Source organism: Lates calcarifer, unplaced genomic scaffold (assembly GCF_001640805.2).
Source record: "Lates calcarifer isolate ASB-BC8 unplaced genomic scaffold, TLL_Latcal_v3 _unitig_5673_quiver_385, whole genome shotgun sequence".
NCBI lineage: Eukaryota > Metazoa > Chordata > Actinopteri > Centropomidae > Lates > Lates calcarifer.
The window spans coordinates 40,897-63,659 of NW_026117659.1; the positions used below are offsets into that span (position 1 = coordinate 40,897).

At 39.3% G+C, this 22,763-nt stretch overlaps 1 protein-coding gene across 1 annotated transcript; it reads right to left on the reverse strand.

The window, feature by feature from the left end:
• Positions 1-1,233: 1,233 nt before the first annotated feature.
• LOC108875488 (carnitine O-acetyltransferase-like) lies at positions 1,234-22,548 on the reverse strand. Its single transcript, XM_051069009.1, has 13 exons — positions 22,522-22,548; positions 21,931-22,191; positions 19,490-19,611; positions 17,751-17,804; positions 15,780-15,945; positions 14,592-14,766; positions 9,945-10,123; positions 8,427-8,527; positions 5,583-5,702; positions 2,785-2,907; positions 2,287-2,422; positions 1,889-1,951; positions 1,234-1,407 (listed from the first exon to the last, which is right to left on the reverse strand). Exons 1-13 carry the CDS (start codon positions 22,546-22,548, stop codon positions 1,234-1,236), a joined length of 1,701 nt encoding a protein of 566 aa, XP_050924966.1.
• Positions 22,549-22,763: the final 215 nt, after the last annotated feature.

A 22,763-nucleotide genomic window follows, 5' to 3' on the forward strand; every position in this document is an offset into this window, starting at 1 on the left:
AAAGCCTTTCTATGGTAAATTATGTGCCAGACAAGTTCTTGCCCTGAGTTTCCACCAGGTTACCACTCTGAGATGACAACATTTGAGGAAGTTGCTATTTCCACTGTGCAATGGGTTTTTATTACATATGGACAGCCATGGTAACTGTTTCCCTGTTTCAAGTCTTTGCACTAAGCTAAGCTAACTGGCTGCTGGCTGTGGCTTTACATTTAAAGGACACACATGAGAGTGGTATGTATCTTTTCATTTGAACCATGGAAAGAAATTGAATACAGAAATTTCACAAACTGTCAATCTCTTGCTTTAACTCTGGTTTAAATTCAAAGTTTGGCTCTGGGAGTTTCTTCCACCAGTTTCATCATGTCTAATAGTGCATCCTTCAGGGCCTGGATTAGATGTGCTGTATTATTTTCTTTGCAGGTGTTGGAATCTTTAAAACAGGATACCATTATGTTGATGTGGTCATTCATAACACCATAGCACACAGCATATATGCCAAGCTTTTCAGGGCCAACACATGGCAGATGTCCAAGCTTGGATGTTATCTTATGAACAGGAATAGAAGTGAGAATGCAGGGGTTAGTTATTTAATGTTTTTATGCCATTGTTTAATAACTTGGTAGAGAAAAAATAAAACTTTTCTTGTTAACAATATATTACTTTATTGTCTTACATCACTAAAGTCTCTTGTTGTTACACAAAATACTTACATCTTGATTTTGTAGTTGCATATACAATATGCACTGTGATCATGCTGTAATCACATCGCAATTACAAGTGCATCCTGTCTGATGCTACAACTTAGGGTTAGCCAGGTGAATACTGTCACCAGTCACAGTAAGAATAAGTGACAGTAATGTAGACAGTAGACAGTACACTAATTTGAGTTGTTAAGATTACTTTAGCATAAAGTTCATGGTAATGTTAGATGTTCCCATTCCCTTCTTCAAAGTTAATGATAATGTAACATGGCAGCTAGTCATCATGATGTAATATAGAGAGTGGGCTAACTGACTTCACTTGACTCAATGCAGCATGTGTGACATCACATGCCATGGAAATAGTGCACCATTCTTGCAGCAGGGTGGGGCAGTTTTAAGAGCTACCACTGTATGAAAATCGAGTATGTGTGTAGCATGTGCTTTGCTGATGGGAAGATAAATATGAAAATACTTAACCAACCTTATTGCAGAACATAGAGTATTGGACTACGCTAGTTACAATATAGTGGTATCATAATTTTTTTGCAGTTTCAAACTTGGTCCTTACCTGACTTGTTGAGATTTGGAAGTTAAAGACTTTAGTAAAGGAGGTGTCTGTGAAGATTTCAGGCATGGGGATTTTTTCCTCAACAGCCTGGTTCTGAAGACCCATAAAATGTCCTTGTACAGCCTGGCCACTGATTGCCTGTTAGGATGGGGACAATTCATACATCGGTTTTTCTCTCACCAAAGAAAAACTCTGTGTGTCCTTGAGATCTAACAAATGTGTTAAATGCATTTCCTTCCTGGCAAAGCCATTTTTTGTCAAAACGTTCAGTGACATACATGTTTATTTGGTAGCAGTCTTCTTCCTCCCCATCAATGCTGGTGCTTTTCAGGAATGTCTATCACATCAACCACTTACGCATGCATTTGCTTACGTGAGCACAAGAACAAACATGGGAACCTGCATGTACAACACTGCTTATTTGTGCTATACTCCACAGGATACCTTCAAATTTCTGCCAGTCCATTCAACTGGACACAGTAAAAAGCACATACCATATTCAGAGGTTGGAGGAAAGTATTCAGGATGAAGAAACAAGTCTGCATGTATGTAAGATGGATAGTATAAAAGGACAACCATTTATGACAAGTCATGGAGTGGTGCTGTGAATGATACTCACCATGTTAATGTACCATATATGTGCTTTTATAGCTTTGTCCAATAAATCAAGTTTCTCTGAGTTCTGTGGAAAACATGTAGACAAGAATGTTACAACTCATCACCTGTAGTCATTTAGTGTTCATTAGTGTTTCTGGTGTGCAGTAGCAATTGTCTGACTTAAAGCAGCCTGAGCAATCAAATCAAATCAATCCATGAAAACCACATGATCACCTGTGCCAAACACTGAGCTGAGATCAAGTAGAATTTAGCCTCAGTTGTAAGTAAAATATTGTTAAGTTCTATGAAGGGAATATAAACTAGATTGAAATTTCTCAAAGATATTACTATTTTTGATAAAACAACTCAATTTTGACTACATTGCATAGAGTTACATTAGAAATTTCCCTCTCATCAGACCTGTTTCTTGGGGTCATCAAAGGCTTTGACAAAGGCAACTGAAGCACTTGAGCTTGAATGGATTGTATCTATACGGCCATGTCTGAACATGCGCAGAGAGGCAGGTTCAATTACCCCACAGCATTGCTGGTACATCCTGACAAAAGAAATGAGAAAAATGTTTTCAACAAATATATTCCAACATACATAGAAAAGTTTCTGACCAAACAAGTAATGCAGCTCTGCAACTACATTAAGTATTCTTAATAAACCACTTTGATTTTTCAAAGACCATTTGTTCATCGATTACTCTGGTTTCTGTTTTCTTAGCACCAGTGCTTGGCTTCTAAGTATAACCTGAAAGCTTCTGAAAACCGTGTGAATTAGTTTCATTACAATTACAATTGCATCTTGATTGTATGACCAAGGTTATTTAGTGAAACCTTGGCTGAGAGTGTAAAGAGTAAAAATCATTCATACAAAGACAGTCAATCTGTGCATGAGTTTTCAGCACCTCACCTGTAGTAGGTCAGCTGTAGAGCCACCTGTACAAAAGCATCAGGGCTCATCTTGAAGGCCTTTATGACATTTTTTCCAAAGTATTCAAATACTGAAGCACTCAGATCCAGGTCTTGGGTTAGTCTGTGGTGGTGGAGAAGGGACAATGAGACTTTTCTTGGGTAGTTTGACAAATGTCTTCAGAAGAATTTGTCTGTATATCTCTATACTTTCTCATCTACTTTCTCATCTACATGCAGATTACACTTGGAGTTAAGATGAGAATTAGTTTGTAGAATAGGACTGGTACGCAGCTGTGGTTTGTACTGACTTTAATGGAGAAGGCCTCTGTGCAAAAGACACTACAGACTTGTATCAATGAAATATACTAATGTGGTACACTCAAAACGTATTCACATTTGTGTTTTTTTAATTATTTCTGTGGTCACTGTATGAGAATATAAAAATATTATTGTGAACTCTTGTTTTCTATCATCTGTAAAACATTTAATTTTAGAGACCAAAGTTATTAATTTATAATTAGTTTTGGGGGAGAGACCCTCAGGTCAGTAAGGAGGGGAAGAGTGGAACCAATATGTCAGTGATGTTGCTCCCAGGTTCCTACCTGTGGAGGGGTTTCCTGCCTATTCCCCAGCTCAAGTTTTGGATGTGAACATTCTACCTGTTTTCCAGGTTGGTACGCTCTGGAAGCCTCTAATTCCATCTCCCGAGGCTAAAATAATGCAAATGTGTCATTGGATCTTAGTGTTGTCTGACGAGTGAGAAGTGTAAAGAAAGTAGAGCAAAAATAGCACTCTTTACCGAGGTGCATGGCAGCTTTCCCACCGCATCACAGACAGCATTTACGTTTCTATGTACATTCCTATGGGGTTTATACACACGGTTAACATGATGATGATGAAGATGAGTTTAAAGCTGGGTCCTGACCATATGACTAATATTTTGTATACTGTTGTTTTGGTGGGTTGAAAATTTCCAAAAAACTGCTATAAGAATTTTACAGATTCATATTTTTTCTGCTTTTTGCTTCATAAACCTCTTAAACAACTCCAGCCCTGCTCTTCATTCAATCATTTTGAGGATTTTAACCATTTAAATGTCAGTTTGATTACATGATGTCAGTGTTTGTGGTTCACAGAATTGTGGAAATATGGAAAATAAATATTGCTGATTTAAAAATTTCAGTGGAAAAGTGGAAATAGTATTACTGCTGTATTTTTACAGATGTTTTATCACCAAGAAATGACAAGTATTTTATGCATAGGCCTATAATGGCGAAATGGCTGATTTTAGTGGTGAACAGTAAAAATGACAAATGTTATTATTTTTCTCAAAAATGAAACCCTAACACCAAAGATTGCATGATTTTATTTTGTAATGGCTATGAGATTAAAAATGGGGTTTTAATGGGACTTAATGGGACATTTTTTACTCAAATTACTTAAGAGGGTAGAAATTAAATCTGATGCTACACAAAAACTAATAATGCATCAAAGTCAATATTTTGGCTAATCTTGGATATATCCAAGACTGATATTTTTAAAATCCCCCAGCCACCCCAGAAAAAAGCAGAAAATATTAACCTGTAATGTTTTTATAACCGTTTTTGGAAGTGGACATTTTTTGTCATCTAATGCTTTAAGAGTAGAGAGAATATAAAATTCAAATTTGAATTCCAAAGTTTGTCAAGAGATAGACTTTCTTGTGCCACATGCACTAACACAGCCAAAATGATGGCCATAATGATGCTCTAGGGTTAACAGGTTCATAAGCATGTTGCTGTACAAAAGCACTTGTTGGAAAAGGTTAAAGGTGCACTATGTGAGTTCTATGAATTTTTTAAACATGAACAGAAGTGTTGTTATGAGCAATTTGTATTCCCTTTGTACCATTTTGGATGTATATTTAGTGAGAACTGTCCTGCACTGTAAAAATGATAACTTGAAAGTATACTGATTCACACTGTCCAGTGAACTGATGATTACAGAGAGTAACTCCTTTTTGTTTACACTGTGCTATGTGCTGGTAGTTATCCAAACAGTATTGATATTGGAGAGGTGTGCTTGAACAATAGTAATGTACATTTGACTTGTGAGAGTGATGAGAAATGACAATACTATCAGAACTATGCTGATGAATGTTGTTGGAGTAAAATATGGATGCTTGCTGGATGGATATATGGATATGGATGAATGCTTAGGAAAGTTCAGAAGCTCTTTGGCCCCGGCAAAGCTCAAAGCTGCCCTCTGTTACCCATCATTATACCAAGCCTAGTATTCCCACAAATTACATCCATACTGGACAAATCCACACCCCACAACTTGCATCAGAAGTTCAAGTATTTTCTATGTAACAAGTTAGAAAGTAAAAACGTGAAGATCAGGGTGGTGGATAGATGTAGCATGTTCATGCAGGAGACTGGAGTTTACATCCTGTTAACATCTGTCTTTTAATTATCTGTAGCCATAATCTTTCCCCAGCCTTTACCAAGTATCTAACCATGACCATAATTTAACCATAGTTCACTGGGAAAGTCATGATCTCTTTGTGGCCGATATTGTGGAAGGTGAGAATTTAAAAACCATTGACACTGGGCATACAAAAAACATCACTGAGTTATGCTGCGTTTCTGGGTTATGCCAAATCACCCAGTCTTGATGTTTTTGCATAGTGACTGGATTGCCCCATCAATTAAGCCTCTTATGTCACATCTCAAGCCCATTAGCTGTACTCTGTCCCCCTGTAGGTTTCTGTTTCTGATCACTGGGTGTCCATGTCACAAATAAACCTGCTCTCACTTGTCAATGTGCTGCTTCGCCTCCTCAATGTCCATCTTGATGTCAGGTGTGATGTTGAAGTGTAGTTTCTGGGGCATGGGCAAAGGCTCCATGGCAGACTGCATTGTCTGTGGCTTTCTCCTATTCCTGCACACAAGAGAAAAGAGATGAACCATGGGATAAAACAAAATCTAACTGGGTGAAAAATTGACTGGGTCTTAAGGGGCTGGTACACACTCATCAAACAATACTTGAATCCTAGATCCTACACATTAGTTTGGGATAACATTGAATTAAATGCATAATAATGACTGGAGGAAGTGTGTGGTCAAATTGAAGACCAGCAAAAATAAGACCACATCCATAGACATCCTTGATGATTATGATAGCCTTGTCATGTCAGATGGGGAATTTTGTGTCAGACAAGAAGGTGGAAATAGGTGATTATTTAACACTGATGCAAAGCCAGGGTGGCTATGGCTCAGGAAGTAGAGCAGTCGCCCACCAACTTGTCCGTATGTCTCATTCTTGGGACAATTTTTCCTGACCGCGTCTCCGTCTGGGCACAACAATGTGGCGGGTCTATTGTTTACACTCATCATCAGCTGTTGTCCTTACTACCAACCGCGCTGATATGGGAGAGGCCTGAAATCCCCAGAGAGCTGAGGAGAAAGTACAGGGGTCGTAAGCTGGACGTAAACACCGGGAAAAGAAGCAGGGATATAAACCATCTTCTCCCTTCCATTGCCATGGGGAACGTGAGGTCACTGGCTAATAAGATGGACGAGCTGGCGGGCTTGCTGAGGACTCAGCGGGTGTATCGTGAGAGCAACGTGGCTCCACGAGAACATCCCGGACTCTAACGTAACTGTGGACGGCTTTCAGACTGTTCGGGCAGACAGGAGTCACTGTGAGTGTGGCAAGAGGAAAGGTGGGGGACTTGCTATTCTTATTAACAACAAGTGGTGTCATCCTGGTCATGTTATTGTGAAGGAGCGTGCGTGCAGCCATTACATTGAACTGCTTGCCGTGAGTCTCCGGCCATATTATCTGCCGCGAGAGTTGTAGACATGCTCAGCCCAGCTGAGTGGAGTACTGCAGCACATCTACAACCTTAGCCTGAGTCTGGAGAGGGTCCCTGTGCTGTGGAAGGCATCCTGCCTGGTTCCAGTACCGAAGAAGGCGTGTCCCAGCACCTCCAATGACTACAGACCGGTGGCACTGATGTCCCACCTGATGAAGTCCCTGGAGAGGCTGGTCCTGTCACTTCTTCGGCCCCTGGTCAGCTCATCACAGGACCCTCTTCAGTTTGCCAACCAGCCAAAACTAGGAGTGGAGGATGCCATCATCTTCTTGCTCCACCATGCAGTTGCCCACCTGGACAGACAGGGAAGCACCGTGAGGATCATGTTCTTTGACTTCTCCAGTGCTTTCAACACCATCCGGCCTGCCCTGCTGGGGAGCAAGCTGACGGCGATGCAGGTGCACCCTCCCCTGGTTTCCTGGATTATGGACTATTTGACGGGTCGACCACAGTAGACTGTAGACTGCAGGACGATGTCTCCGACACTGTGGTCAGCAGCACTGGTGCTCCACAGGGAACTGTTCTTTCCCCCTTTCTGTTCACCTTGTACACCTCAGACTTTGAGTTTCACTCCGAGTCCTGCCACCTGCAGAAGTTTGCGGACGACTCTGTAATTGTTAGGCTGTATCAGTGAGGGGAATGAGGAGGAGTACAGGGGCGTTGTGGACTCCTTCGTCGAGTGGTGCGGATCTAACCATCTGCATCTCAATACCACCAAGACAAAGGAGCTGGTGGTGGAGGAAATCTGCCCCTACACCCATTTCCATCAATGGTGTGACTGTGGATGTTGTCCCAGACTACAAATACCTTGGAATACACCTGGACAACAAACTGGACTGGGCCAAGAACACAGAGGCTGTTTACAAGAAGGGCCAGAGTCGACTCTATTTCCTGAGGAGGCTCCGGTCATTCAACGTATGTAACATCATGCTGAGGTTGTTTTACCAGTCGGTGGTAGCCAGTGTCATCGTCTTTGGTGTTGTGTGCTGGGGCAGCAGGCTGAGGGCAGCAGACGCCAGCAAGATCAGCAGGATCATCAGGAAGCTTGGCTCCATCCTGGGGGTCCAACTGGACTCTTTGTTGGTAGTGTCTGAGAGGAGGATGCTGTGTAAACTGCATAGTATCCTGGACAACAATGCTCACCCTCTCCACCAGGTGCTAACCTTGAGCAGAAGGACCTTCAGCACTCATTCCCCGTCCTGAGGCCATAATGCCACTTATCACTTTATATGCCATTTCACTTTATCACTTTACTTCTTGTTCTTGTACTTATTTTATTCCAATTATGCTACTAAATTACAGTTCATATTGTTGTATATTGTATATACCTACATTACTGGAATCTTTGTGGCATTTTGTTGCATTTAGTTACTTGTTTATTTATTTTATGTTAGCCTTTATTTTTTTTAGCTTTATTCCTATATATTTCTTATAATAGCTTTATTCCTACTCTCTCTTCACACTGTATTACTTTTCCACCTCTGTATTGCAACTGGTGCACAGCAATTTCCCTCGGGATAAATAAAGCTCCTTGAATCTTGAATCTTGAATTCAGTAAATGATTTGTAACGGTATCAGAAAATGAAATAATTCAGTTTGTGTTACTAAGTGTCCAAATCAGTATATAAAATGCAAGTGCTTGTGTGTTCTGTTGAGTTTCTAGGAGTAAAGCAGTTTTCTCGACTTAACCACTGCTTCATCACTGCACTTTCAATCATGTAGTAACAGTAAATATAAATGACCCACACCAAAAGAAGCACATTTATTTCTGATCTACTTACATGTACTCTATAGTATGTTCAACCAATCGATTTAAGGTTGTACCATCAGCACCAGCGTGTGAGATGTTGGTACCATATGTCCCATCTTCTCCAATAATTATCTAACAAAAATGTGAGACACATAAAATAAATGTTAACATTACATCCAACTCCCCATGAATCTATTTGTTATTGCATTTATGATTATGTTTCTAAAGTTACCAGGGAAAATTATAGACATCACTATGTAGTCATGAAGCTAAATTATTTTTGAAAATACTAGTAGCACACAGAACGGAACAATGATATTATGCAAAAAAGAGCTGCTGGAGGTCAAGCTGTCTCTGGAATAATGGGTTAGGAACTGACTAAAGGGGATGTAGAAGTACTTCCTCTTGTGGACAGATCATGTTTTCTGAAGCACCCCCTATCCAGTGGCCAGATTAACTGTCCCTAACCAAGAGATGGAAATAGACTTTCAGTGCCTTGCCTGACCATAGTTAACAAGCACCTCGCCCCCACACCCTCAGACATCCTCCTCATGGATGCGGGAGGACTCCACTATCTGGTTGACTTGGAGGGCCCAATAGAATGCTCCCTGTAAATCCTGGCCCAGGACATTTTTGACTTGTCTCTGACGGCTGGGTTTCAGTATTGCCATCCTGACCAGCCAGATGGGATTCCCTAATTAATTCCACAGTATTTTATACATGCTCCTTTTCTTAGTAATTTTCTGGATAATCTATGTGTTTAGTAGCTTTAGTATTCAAGCACCAAGTCCTAGTTTGAGTTCTGCCTGCACCTCATTTTGCCTGCTTAATCCCATGATTTGGTTTTGTTTGCCTTTGCTGAATGACTGCTTGTTGCAGCCTCTGCTCCACAAACTGACCCAATAAACTGAAATTGATCAGTGTTTTAGTCCCTCTTCTGAGTCCTCATAGTCCAGAATTGTTTCACTCCTATCATCACACTCGAGGTGATTCTGTTAGGACAGGTGCAGAGATGCCTGTAACTCAGCTGAATGATTGAAGATGACGAATTGAAATTTTAATAAACTCATTTGGTTAAGACTTGGACATAGTTGAACACTATCAGCCTGCATGTTGCAGCAGCATTTTGATGATGCTTCTATAATAAAATACTAGAGATAAGTTAAGATTTTTTCAGCAGCTGATTGATGTTTTTTATCATTCTGATTGTGTTTACAGTTTTATCAGTTATCATTACTTCACCATGATGGATGTGCTGATACAGCAGCACAACCATAAAGAAGAGTGCATTTATGTAGTGTTGTGTGTGTCTGGTGTGGAAGAGACAGAGACATAGACAGAAAGAGAAAGATAGCTAAAAAAAAAAAAAAACTTGATGAAATATATTCAATATTAACTGGTCTCCTGACTTCCATAGGCTCCTTGCTTACTGTCACACCTGCAGTGTGTTTTTCTGGTTAGTGATATTGGTCCCTAGTACTTGAGCATGGGGAAAAAAAACATCAGGGTCTTAAATTGACCTGTGCCTAATTTTCACGTGTTGTATCACCTGCATCCCCTTGTCGAACCAGCGGTTTCCACTGTTGTACTGGCTGCCTCCCCCATGGAGCATCTGGAGAATAGTACTGGTGTGATTCATCTCATCAGACACTGGGGGCATCACTTTGTCCAAACACACTGTGAAGATGCTCCTTTCAATAGCTGACAATGATTCTTTGTTGGTCTTATCTGAACACATTGAGGACACACACAGAGTAAACATCTGTAATCAGACTGCAACAGTTCACTGGTCCTCTATATTTTCTCATTACCTAATTATACTTGATACTCATGTGGTGTTAAGTGGGGTGCTCAGGAAGTAGAGTGGGTTGCCCACCAATTGGAAGGTCCAGTCCGTATGGTTAAGTATCCTTGAGCAAGATACTGAACCCCAGACTGCCACCAATGTATCATCAGAGTGTGAATGTGGGTGCGTTAGATTGCTGTATAATGTGTGTGTGTGGGAATGGGTGAATATCACCTGTAGTGTAATGTGCTTTGAGTGGTCAACATGACTAAAATGGCCTTCAGTGCTCATGCGCTGGGCGTCGGGAAGCAGTCAAAAGCCAATGCTTCACTTCTTGAGATCACAGTTTCAGTGGACAGTTTTTAACATTAAAAACTACAGTGTCACATCTGCATTGCACGTTACAAAGCTGCGTGCAAGCTACAACACGATAAACACACACAACTGCGTGTCACGGCTGCAACAACCTGTCAGGCTTTCCCTCATCTTAAGATGAGGAGCACCGACTGTTATATTTAGGTTATATTTATATTATGTCAATGAGTTAACATAAACATAATATGAAGGCCAGTTTCCCATGCGCTGTCTCTCTATCTCTCTCTCCAGTTGCAGCAGTTTAGCGAGGTATAGACACACAGATAGCGTGAGAAAGCCAGTCTGTTGTAATGGCTTTCTGTATAGACTATAAACTTATCTTGTGCGCACAAATTAATCAAAGCGTAGGAATGTCATAAAATGTACCCTCATTGTACAACCTATACACATTTCTCTCTCTATGATCATTCTGTTGATCCTTATGTTCAATTCTATCACCCACTGACCGTGAACACATCACTGGATAAACTCTGAATTGACAGGGATTCTATCCAAAGAAGAGCTGTTGTCCCTACCCTTTCCGTTTTGTGAAATGTTGTGTTTTCTGGAATGTTGTTGTGTTTTGTGAAATGTTGTAGTGTTTTGTGAAATGTCATGTTTTGTGAAATGTTGTTGTGTTTTCTGAAATGCTGTAGTGTTTTGTGACATGTTGTAGTGATATCCAGATGCTATGAAAACACACTGCTCCATTATTTCTGGCAATGGCTGATATATCTGAGTCCAGTACATCTCTGACTATTCACATACTGAGTATCATTTTACTGTATCAATTCAGAAAAATTAAAAGCCCCTGCACCTTGATATGAGTTGATTTCTGAAATTTGAGATGATGTAAAACAATTTACTCCATAATTTCTGGCTTTGGCTGATATACAGTATATGAGTGCAGGAAATGACTATTCACACACTGATATCATTCATTTTTACTGTATCATTTTAGAGAAATTCCAAATTAAAAGGCCCACATCTGTACTTTGATATGATATCATCTGTACATATGTACATTGATATGACATTATATTTTTTGCAGAACCTGTTGTATTCATTGTTTCCATCAGGCTGTTTTGCATTTAAGTTATAATCAATTCTTATAATGTGATGGCTGGCTGAGCTAATGGAATGAAAACCTAAATTAAAGCTGCAATAAGCATTGAGCAGGCCTTCGCACCTTGCACCCATCCGCTGCAGGTCATATGATGCGGTTCTGCAACTGCCAGACATAGAACGACATTTACTGCGCCCATTATTTGCATATTTGCATCATGGAGGAAGGCAGCAACCTGCACAGATAGACCTGGAGGGGCCCTAAAGCTTGACAAGTACCCTCTCCACTCTCTGGCCAAATGTGAAATGGATCTCTGTCAAGCCGCTTGGCCATCATGGACAAAGGGAGCCACTTGCAGAGATAGACCCTAATAGTGACTCAAGCCTCTATCCTTTTGCCCACAGACTTGAAAAGAACCCTCTTTGCTCCCTGACCAAATGTAAAATGGATGTGTGAAACTGGAGTACAGGAGTACATTGTCAAGTACATTGATGTGTCAATTCCTACGTTATTGCCATCCATGGGCAATAGGCTCACTACTGCCTGTCCTGGTAATACCGTCCTCCCCTATGCAAAATTTCAGCCATTTATTGTTTCCTGTCTGATAACCCCCTGCTCCTGACTCTCCAGTGGGGCCAGGGTGGACAACTGGTTTTCTAAATTGACAGAGTAAAAATGAATGATATCCAGTGTGTGGGTTGTCAGAGATGTCTTGCACAGAAATATTAGCCATTGCTAGTAATTATGGAATTATTTTTACAGCATCTCAACTTTCAGAAATGTAACCATATCAAAGTACAGATATGGGATTTTTAATTTGGAATTTCTCTATGCCCTGGAGTTTTCATAGCATCTGGTTATCACAAATCCTTCATTTATTGTTTCCCAACATCTTATTTTGAAAACCAGAAGTCCCTAATGCTGCCTGTCTTCTCATTCATGGATGTTTCAATGCATGTACCATAAAGGCCAGAATAGGGGTGTTGGATAGTTTGACCATGGAGACACGAACAGCGGCTGGCTTAACCACAGTTGTTCTGTACATGTCACTTGCACCTCATCTTCCTAATCTGGAGCAGTATATCACCACACCCACCTTCTCCACCCGCACTTTGGACCAGTGTTTTGGCAATATTCCAGATGCATATAAGGCAGTGAGCCAGCCTCCTCTCAGAAGATCAGACCATAATGTCAACCATCTCCTGCCAACCCATAGACAGAAAGTCAAAAGCGACAAACCACTTTTGAAAACTGTACAGCAGTGGTCTGATGATGGAGAGGAGGAGCTAAAGCACTGTTTTGATAACATGGATTAGCACGTTTTTTGACGCATGCTCTGATCCACATGAACTGACAGATATAATCATGTTACATTAAGTTTTGTGAGGACACGGTTCTCTTATTCAAATATCTGAGAGAGAAACACCCACATATCTCTGTAAAATCAAACCCAATGGGCTAAGAGGAAGGGTAATTAAAGTGTGCTCTCACCAGCTTAAAGGGGCTGTCACTCTGTTGTTTCAGACTCTGCTTGATGGTTGTATTTTTCAGTCTGTTTTAGTTAAATGTATGGAGAGAGTAGTCAGTACCCATCTTAAGTCCTCTGTTGGTGATCAACTTAACCCCTCCAGTTTGCATATAAATTGCACAGAGGGACAGAGGATGCAACTCTTATTATGGTGGACCAAAAAAGGGGGGAGTTATATTATTACATAATTATAGTTATATACGGATGCTGGAGGAGAGGACTATGGCTAGCCTCCCTAACAGCAAAACCACTGTTGGCAGATAGTGCAGTAAAAAATGCTGATTTTGTGGTCTGAGTTTATTCTGGACTTTCCAACTTTTGGGGTCAGTGTCTGTCCATCTATGATTTTACAGGCTTGTAACACTTGCACTCAACCTGGCAAATTGTCAACCTTTATGGGCCGTCCTGTCAAGACAATGATAGGGGAAACACTGCTGTTGTGTCACGTTACCAGACCTCAAACTGCATTCAGTGTTGCGCACCGGCACAGTTGGGCTATAGCTTCTATTTGGAGTCAACACTGACCATCATCTATTCTTTTCTCGTCAGTATGCTGTAATTATCTGAATTAATGCAATGATAAATATTTACTGTTGTTGAGAATTAATTGTGGCATTTATACTGGGGCATAGCTCATTTATACTGGGGTACATGCCCCAGTCTGGGGTCTGGCAATGCCTCTGGGCACCACAATGATGTGTCCTGTCTCCATTGCTTTTTTTCCATTTACACAAATGAAATGGTTGTTCATACCAGTAATATTAAACTGTTAAAATATGCTGATGATATGACACTTGTTGGTGTTCTCCTGAAAAATGATTACATCCACAAGGACGCTTATTTTAACCAGGTGACTGTATTGCAGAGCTGGTGTCCGGCAAGTAAACTGGAAATTAATGTGTCAAAAACAGAAAAACATATAATACAAACAAAACCAAGGAGAACCATCAACATCTTCCCTGTCATACTCAACAACCAACCTGTAGAGGAGGTTGAACATTTTAAGCACCTGGACACAATCATTGATCAGACCCTAACTTTGAATGTGAACTCAGAGAGCATTTTAAAGAGAGGTAACCAACGATAGTTACACGCATAGTTTGAGTTGCTCCCATCGGGCTGTTGATTCAGGGCCCCAGCATATACAAGAAGTCTTTTATTCCTTATGCCATACAGGCCCTGATTACAGAGTGACTGGGTGTTATTAATTTATAAGATGTGCTTTCTGATACTGCTGTTATGTTTTTGTTGCACTAGTGTTTGCATGTTGTATGCTGGATGTTTCTTAAGGGTGTGTGTGTATGTATGGAGTATGTCATTTTTATTGTGTTGGATGAGAAACCAAAGACAAATTTCCACTGAGGTGGATGATAAAGTTAATTTTAATCTTAATCTTAACACACCACCGGGCATGCAGAACAGGTCCTTCCTATTACAAGACCACTAGCATGGTTGTGCTCACCCTTGATGAGGCCAGCATAGGTTTTGCTCCAGATGTCGCGATACTGGGTGGTGAGGATGCCAACAGGCTCCATGTTGGTCTGCAGTGAGGCGTTGCAGATCTTCTCCAGCTGAACACAGAGTTGATCAGCTGTCAGCAGAGTCCCATCACTGTTGTACACATCCAGCATGAAGAACTGAATCCAATTGGAGGACACACATGACAGCAGAAAGACTAGATTACAAACTGGGCAAAGCTTTTGGGCCAGGTTGTCTGTGTGGAAATTAGGGATGTGAATCTGAATATGTTATTTGGGAAAGTTCATACAACTTGGTTTAGTTAAAAATAATATAGATAATATACATAATTAATATATCATTTATATATATCATTTATATATTCTATGATTAATTATGTGAGTGATTATATGCTCTTTGTAAAGGCATATATATCTATACAATTCTATTTTCTGATTAATTATATGCCAATTACATAGCATGATGCTTTGAAGGCACCTTCATATAAGGTTAGAAAATACAACATTTGTCCATTTCAATGAAACTTCGTTTATAAACCATGATGACTTCTAACTTTTCTATCAAAATACAGACACTGAGACAGATAATTTTGTTGGTAGAACAGATACAGATACCCTGGATTAACAAATTCATTTAAGTAAGACTCAGTATAGAGTCTTATTATGAACCTTAGTTACTGTATATATTACATTTTTGGGTTTCTCTAAGAATAATTTTAGTTCCTGCAGTCTGTCAGCAGAGTGGGGAGACTGCTGTGAATTCAGAGAGAATACAGCTGGGTGTGTACTGTCTTGCTGTTGGCATCATTTAAAGAAGATTATTTGCGATCTAGCTTGCTCATTAGCCACAGCTGAGAGTGACTGGAAAATGCTACCCACCAAGAAATCAGGGTTGCACATGTAATCATCAGATGAGAGCTGCTCCTTAATGTACTTTTACACTTTGCTGTGAGTATGGTTACGTGATAAATACTGTATGTCTTATTCTTCACTTTTAGTGATTAAGTTATTTAGTATTCTTCACTTTTTTTACTTTTATGTGACAGCAACGATAGAGAGATGGCAGGAAAGGGTAGAGATAGATAGGCAATGGTCACAATCTGAGAGGTTATTGTTCATCACCGGTGCCCTCACCTGATAGTTATGTATTACAGTGATGTGGTGGCCCTCACCTGACAGTTGTGTATCACAGAGATGTGTTTGGGGGGGTTGGGGCCCTTGCTGTGGAACACCAGTGTGTCCGTCTTCAGACCTGGGATGCGGCAAGATGATAGCACCTGCTCGTACTGCTTCATACACAGTGGCTTCCCTCCCATATACTCAGCTGGTAGTGTCTCACTGTAAAACATGCAGTCATTCAACATTAACTCAATATCATTTATAGTTAATTTTGTCTCATTCACTTGATGTTTAGGACTGCTTTGACTAGTGCTGCCACCATCTTTGACTCAAGTATAGCCTCTTTGCCTACATAGGAGAAATTAAGAACATCTGCAGCAGTTAGAGGGTGGTACTGATACAGTCAGCTCATAGTTTGCCATCACACATGACACAGTGCTTGATGCACACACAATATTTTTAATGAAAAGTAATGTTTGTGAGGACATCATTTGCTTTCCATAAGATGTTATCAGCTCTGGCCATTTCTTCTTTTTAATTTTTAGAGGAGTTTGGTGAATAGTAGAATACTATAACTGATCTAAACCAACAATGCACCAACAATGTTTTATGAAGATGGAGAGCAAATGTCTCTACTTAGCTGAACTTCTACAAACCATTGAAAATTCTTCAGCAGCTGTTACTGTATCTCTGTCTTAAAACATTTAAAAAAAAAAAAAACAAAAACAGCTATCACTATTTCCAGGGATCAGTTGACACTTCTGACAGGTTATAATGTTAATGTGTATTATTGAATTGCTAACTTTAGTGCTAATTGTTTGTAGATGAAAACAACAAAAATATATTAATCAGTGTATTTAGCTGTAGTTTATTTTATAGCCAGTATTCCAGCTTCACGGTGGTCATATTTTATTGTTACAATATGAGGTGCAATCAGAAAGCTTCAAGACTGTTCTTGTTACAAACAAATGGAGAGCAGCATGGTAATGCACATGTAGCAGGTAATTGTCTCTCCTAATCATTTAATTCACTACACTCACTACACGTTATAGAAAAGTCATAGCTATATTCTGTTGTTGTCCCCACTGAGTCAGCAGACAGCATGATAACAGCTGACCATTCCAGATATCAGTCAGGGAACTCTGACGTTGAGGAGGAGGCTGAGCTGCCTTATGTGGCAGCTGGATTTCTGTCAAACCCCTTACAACCTATACCTCAAAATGAAACTTAGAACCTGTGAGTGTTAATTTAAACAGTCAGAATGTAAAAACAAAAAAACTTGTACTGCAGTCCATGTAAGTTGTAACGTGGTGTGCGTAACACTCATGGGCTTCATGGAATATAGAATTTTGCATTAGTGGAATTTCCATTATTACTAATGTTTGATTTCCCCTTTTCAAACTGTAAGTTTCCCCCAGTCAGTTAATGGTAGGGGTATTCAGATGGTTTGCAGTCTACCCAAACTTAGTTCTGTGAGGGAGATTTTTTTTTTTTTGTCATGTATTACTGTCTTAATGTTGTAATTCACATTTCCCTAGTGAATTGTAGCAATGGTATGTATAATAGTACATAATTCCTTTCAACTGAAGGATATATATCAATATATTTCTCAGTATAGCTTTACTGTTAATAGTTTCTATTTATGATACAAAACTGAATCTTTTGATTTATAAAAGTCCTTCAGTCAAGGTGGTGGTGGTGGGATTAAGTCTGTTCATAAAACTTAGTTTGATAAAAATAAATAAATAAATAAAGTAAAAAAAAAGAGAGAGATGAAAAATACAATATGAGGATGTGGAAATTTTGCCAAAGACAATACAACATTTGCCAGATTTAATGTGACTTCCAGTACAAAGCACCCTAACTTGTGGTCTTCTATCTGATTACAGATACAGAGACAGATAATGAAGTGTCTTTGGACCTCTAGTTATAGACACAGACTCTGAGCTTTTTGATTGCACCTATTAAATAATAAAACACATAGAAGACAAAAGTTAATAGAACATTTTAAACTAAGTACTCACTTGTCAATCAGCATCTTTGCATCCAGTAGAGCCACTATTACTTCAGCAGCACGCCTAAACAGAGATAGCAAGGTTATTTATTTAAATATCAAAGAGGAATTCCAGCAATTTAGTATTTTAAAAAGGAACCAGATGGAGATATCCTGACTTTTAGACCCTTTTATGGGTAAGTCTCCCAAAAAACAAAATTTGAAGTCTCCAGGCCAATCCATGATGACCCTCATGACATTATCAGGGTTATTTCTCAGCCCTTAGAATGTTACCTCCAGAAGACATTACACAACCGTCTCACAGGCGGAATATTCTATACTCCTCTTTACAACTGATCTTGTGTCAATTTTGTACAATAATGGACAGTTGACAGTTTTTGATTTGTCTGGAGCTGAAGAGTTTGATCCTGGACTGTTATCTATTGATCAACAGAAACTGTTTGATAGAGTTGATCACAGTTGTTTATTTAGGACAACTGAGGCTTTTGCTCTTGGCAAGATATTTATTTCATGGATTAAGTTGTTATAGTCTGCAGCTTCTGTTTTGCTAGATGTGGGGGGTGGACTCTAACTAGACCTTGCTCAGAGAAATAGGGTAGGTTCTTTAGCTGGGATGCTATATGCCCTGGCCAACATATGTCTCTTGAATTATCTCAGTCAGGGTCCAACAGGGTTAATCTTCTCAGAAGGTTTAAATCCAGGTAGTTTGTCAGCATACACTGATAATGTCATCATTTTAAACAAAGGTGAAAAATACACTCAAAACACTCAAACAGAGGCTGGCATTATACAAACAGGTGTTATCTGCAAGGATTAACTACAAGGATTAACTTGATTGCACATGAAATCCTTCAGTTTCTTAATGTAATTTAAATTTAATTGGACCATTGACTATTGATTAAATTCGAGTGATCTTGGTCTTGTATCGGAACAAACCAAGGTCTTTTACAGCCTCCATCAGCTTTTGAAAGTCATAGAACCACTTTATTTTCTCTAGCCAAAACACAACAGTTGAATATTGTTTTCCAGACAAAGACCAGTGAGATGTTTTTGGAAATTTGGCCTGGAAAACTACTCCCTTGTTCCTTGTCTTTGTCCTCTTTATACAGTGAGAAAAACAATGTCTTTCATAATTTGACACTAGACTTCTAGAATAATGTTCTTTGGACAGTGGTCAAGCACAGTGGTGATGGGGTGATGATTTAGGCTTGTTTTGCAGCCACAGGACCTGGGCACCTAGCAGTCATTGAGTCCACCATGAACTCTGTATATGAAAGTATTTTAGAGTCAAATCGGAGGCCATCTGTCTGACAAATAGAGCTGGGCTGAAACTGGGTCATGCAACAAGACAATGATCACCAGCAAATCTACAACAGAATGGCTGAAAAAGAAAAGAACCAACCCCAATTAACCCCATTTAAATGCTGTGGTGGGACCTTAAGAGAACTGTGCATAAACGAATGCCTGCAAACCTCAATGAACTGAACTGTACAATACACTGTACACAACTGTACACAATGAACTGTAAAGAAAAATGGGCCAAAATTCCTCCACAATGATGTGAGAGACTGGGGCAGGGGCAAATAAAGTGAACATACAGAAAACCATTACTTCAAGTTATTACAGCTAAAGGTGGTAAAGAATTTTACATGATTGTATTTGATCAAAGCAGATTTGCATAGGAGCAAAATTGAATTGAAGTTCAAGCCCTATGTGTGTGTGTGTGTGTGTGTGTGTGTGTGCATTCACCTTATTTGTCCCTGCTTATCCCCATCCAAGTAAGTTTGGGGAATAATAGATGCAACGTTTGCATAAATTACCACAGGTTTCCGGTCATTGAGGTAGATATTCTTCACATAAATGTCTGTGAACTATAAACAGTTACAAACAATAAGTGATACATAGATACATGCCAACACCGACAGAAAACAAGCACCAAACAGAGTGCACACAGCAGTAATACACTCCCTCTTTCCCTTGTTTTTTATCCCTCCAGAATATAAAATGTAAGGAAAGGAAAATCCTGCATATCGATACCAGCAAGTTAAAGTTATAATTCCTAAAGTTTCAGCCCTGGTTGATTTGATGACACTTGTGGTTACTGGTGGTAATAGAAAGTTTAGTATAATAATATAGGTCCCAGAGATATATTTTAAATTACACCTGTATGAGCAATCAGGGCAAAAATACAGCTTCTCTGTCAGAAATGCAACAGTGCAATGATTGTAGATTAGGCTGGAGTTTATTTGATTAGATGTGTGAGAATGGTTTTGGCAGCTTGTGATCATTTTGCTTCTTATTCTACCACTTGAGTGATCTCCTATAATGAAAAAATATTGTGATGAATCAGGCACTCTGTGGGCAGCAGGAAAGAAAGTCGCTGATTCAGCGAACTAACTGCATGTTGATGATGACATCAATGAACCTTTTCAGGAGATTATATGTCTTCACTGAGCTAAAAACTAATCTGAAATCCACAAAGAAAACCCTGGTGTATCTTCTCAGATGCTTATGTCATTTCATGACTGTGTTAGTTGGCACAGCATTGTCTGTACCTCTGTCACTCTTACATACAGCTTTTCTTGGCACAGGCCTAAGTATTGAGAATTTCCACGATTTCCTGCATGTCTAGGAAAGACTGAAACTACCTTACAAAAACTTATTACATTCTGTCCTGTGTTAAATCTACAGTAAAAATTGTTCAGGTCATCAACAAAAGTTTGAGTGTAACTTCCCGAACTGTTACCATTATTACTGCCCATTAGTGTGTTTAGTCTCTCTCTGCCTGTTTTGTATCACCAGTTAACTGTCTCATTTTCTCACACAGTAATTTGATATTATCAGTGCAGAATGCAACCTTCCTTTCAGTTTTTCAGTTGTTTTAATACCCAGGACTCATGGTGGGATCTGTTGGGTCTCTCTCTGTAATTATGATAATCTAAAGAGTATAGTCTAGACCTGCTCTATATGAAAAGTGCCTTGAGATGACTTTTGTTGTGATTCGGCGTTACACAATAAAATTGAATTGAATTGAACTGAACTGAATTTTAATAGTTTTAGTTTCAGACACAGATATATGATATATGGATATAAATGTAACAGTATGTGTGAGTTCATCAATTATTTTTTGGAAGCAGTCCCTGAGTTTCTCTTTACACATATCAGTCCACACTTGGTTAAAAGTTTTACAATCTTTACCACAGCCATGTATTTGGATAAGAGAATGAATTACATGAATTACATTTCCCAAGAATTAAGACTTTGTAACTCTTTACTATTATCTAAATAAATTATGCATTATGGTGGGAAAGTGCAAGGTGCAATAATGTTTCCATTAAATGAATACTAAACCCAGCATCCAGACTAGGGATAGACCGATTATCGACCGGGCCGATTATCAGCACCGATATTTGGCTTTTTAACGCATATCGGCATCAGCAGCCTGGGAGCTCCCTGCACTATTTGTTAGAATTTTAAAACAAAGATGTCTATTGTCTAAGATAAAAAAAAAACCTTTAACATGTTGCAAATCTGAAAAGCTGTTTAATAAACATATTCTTAAAGCATTTAGACAAAGTTAAGTGTTGGAGTGTGTATCATTCAAAATGACGCCAATATTTTCACTTTTACTGCAAATGAATATTGGCTCCAAATATCAGTTATCAGCCTCCTTGACTACTAATAATCGGTATCAGTAACGGCCCTGAAAAAAACAGTCTATCTCTAATCCAGACACCCCTGATTATTTTAGGAAACTTTAACAACAATTTGTGAAAATACAGATACAAAATACAAAACATTTTAAATAAATAAAAACACACTGGACTACTGCTCTACCATATGAAATATTTCTCTGTTCCCTGTGGATTGCTTCCTAAAGACTGTAATATCAAAGGATTTTAAGAAATACATTATGCCTGCCATGTGACATTTCTGCAGTCAAAGCAAGTGTTGTTAAGTCAAAAATCATGACATTATTATTTTGTAAACTTTGGGTTCTTATAGAAATCCCACATGAACTGTGTCACTAAAGGTCAGTCTCAGGGGCTGAGTGCCTCAGAGGCTGCTGATTTTGTGAATCAGAGCCTAAATAAATGCAAAATGAGGCAGGAGGCCTCTCTCAGGATTCACATCTGCACCAGTGTTACAGTAAATGTGTCTACAAGTATTGGTGCACATGTTGAGCTCACCCAGTTCTCAGTGTTGCATGCTTTCCTCTCAAGACTTCTCTGCAGTTTTTCTCCAACCCCTCCTGCTTTCAGAAACTCCCCCACCAGCTTCTTTGTGTGCTTCAGCTCTTCTGCCCCCACAATGGGCTCCACGATGCTGAGGTAGAGCTCACAGGTCTGCTTCAGAGGGGGGACAGGCTGACTGGGTAGTCCGCTCTGCTGAGTCAGGTTTTTGCCAGCAACTAGAGCTGCTGATGCAGGTTTCATTATCCACGTCTTCAGCTGAGAGAAACAAGAATCAGTACATGTATTTGAATGTTGCTAGTTACTCTGAAATAATGACAGCTATATAATTTTGACCAGTGAGGCTTTATTCTAATTTCTTCAGTTACAATGATCATACATGTATTACAGAAGAAGAAATCAGTAAAACACACAAGATTAATTAATAAAACTTAACAGAAAAGTAAAAAAAAAAGTGCAATAACTAAATTATACAAATACAATCTAAGACATACATAAGAATACAGGGTAAGAAACAATGCATAATTTCAGTGAGGTATGTCATGAACATTGTAAAAAGGCAGAGTTAACTGAAGGTTTGTCACTTACCTGAGCTCTTCTGAGAATTCTCAACATTGTGCTTTCAGAGAAACTCGAAGGCCAGATGCTGTTTATATACTTAAATAGGTTTTTAGAGGTTTACTGTGGTTGTGGGTTAGGTCTGGAAAATAAAAGTTCCTATAATATGAGAAGAGTTGTAACCACTGTTCTGCTCCCAGCACTCAAAGATGATCTGACATGAACTGGTTAAAGCCTTTTTCTGTTGGACTGTGTTAGACTCAGACTGAGTC

What these genes read in the sequence shown, in the direction of transcription:
- LOC108875488 (XM_051069009.1), bottom strand. Translation starts at nt 22,548, where the DNA reads ATGTTGAGAATTCTCAGAAGAGCTCAG. An exon ending in GATAAGCAGGGACAAATAAG is followed by an intron (nt 17,805 to 19,489) that starts GTGAATGCACAC and finishes ATCTCTGTTTAG; the next exon opens with GCGTGCTGCTGAAGTAATAG. An exon ending in GGTTCGACAAGGGGATGCAG is followed by an intron (nt 8,528 to 9,944) that starts GTGATACAACAC and finishes CATTTTTGTTAG; the next exon opens with ATAATTATTGGAGAAGATGG.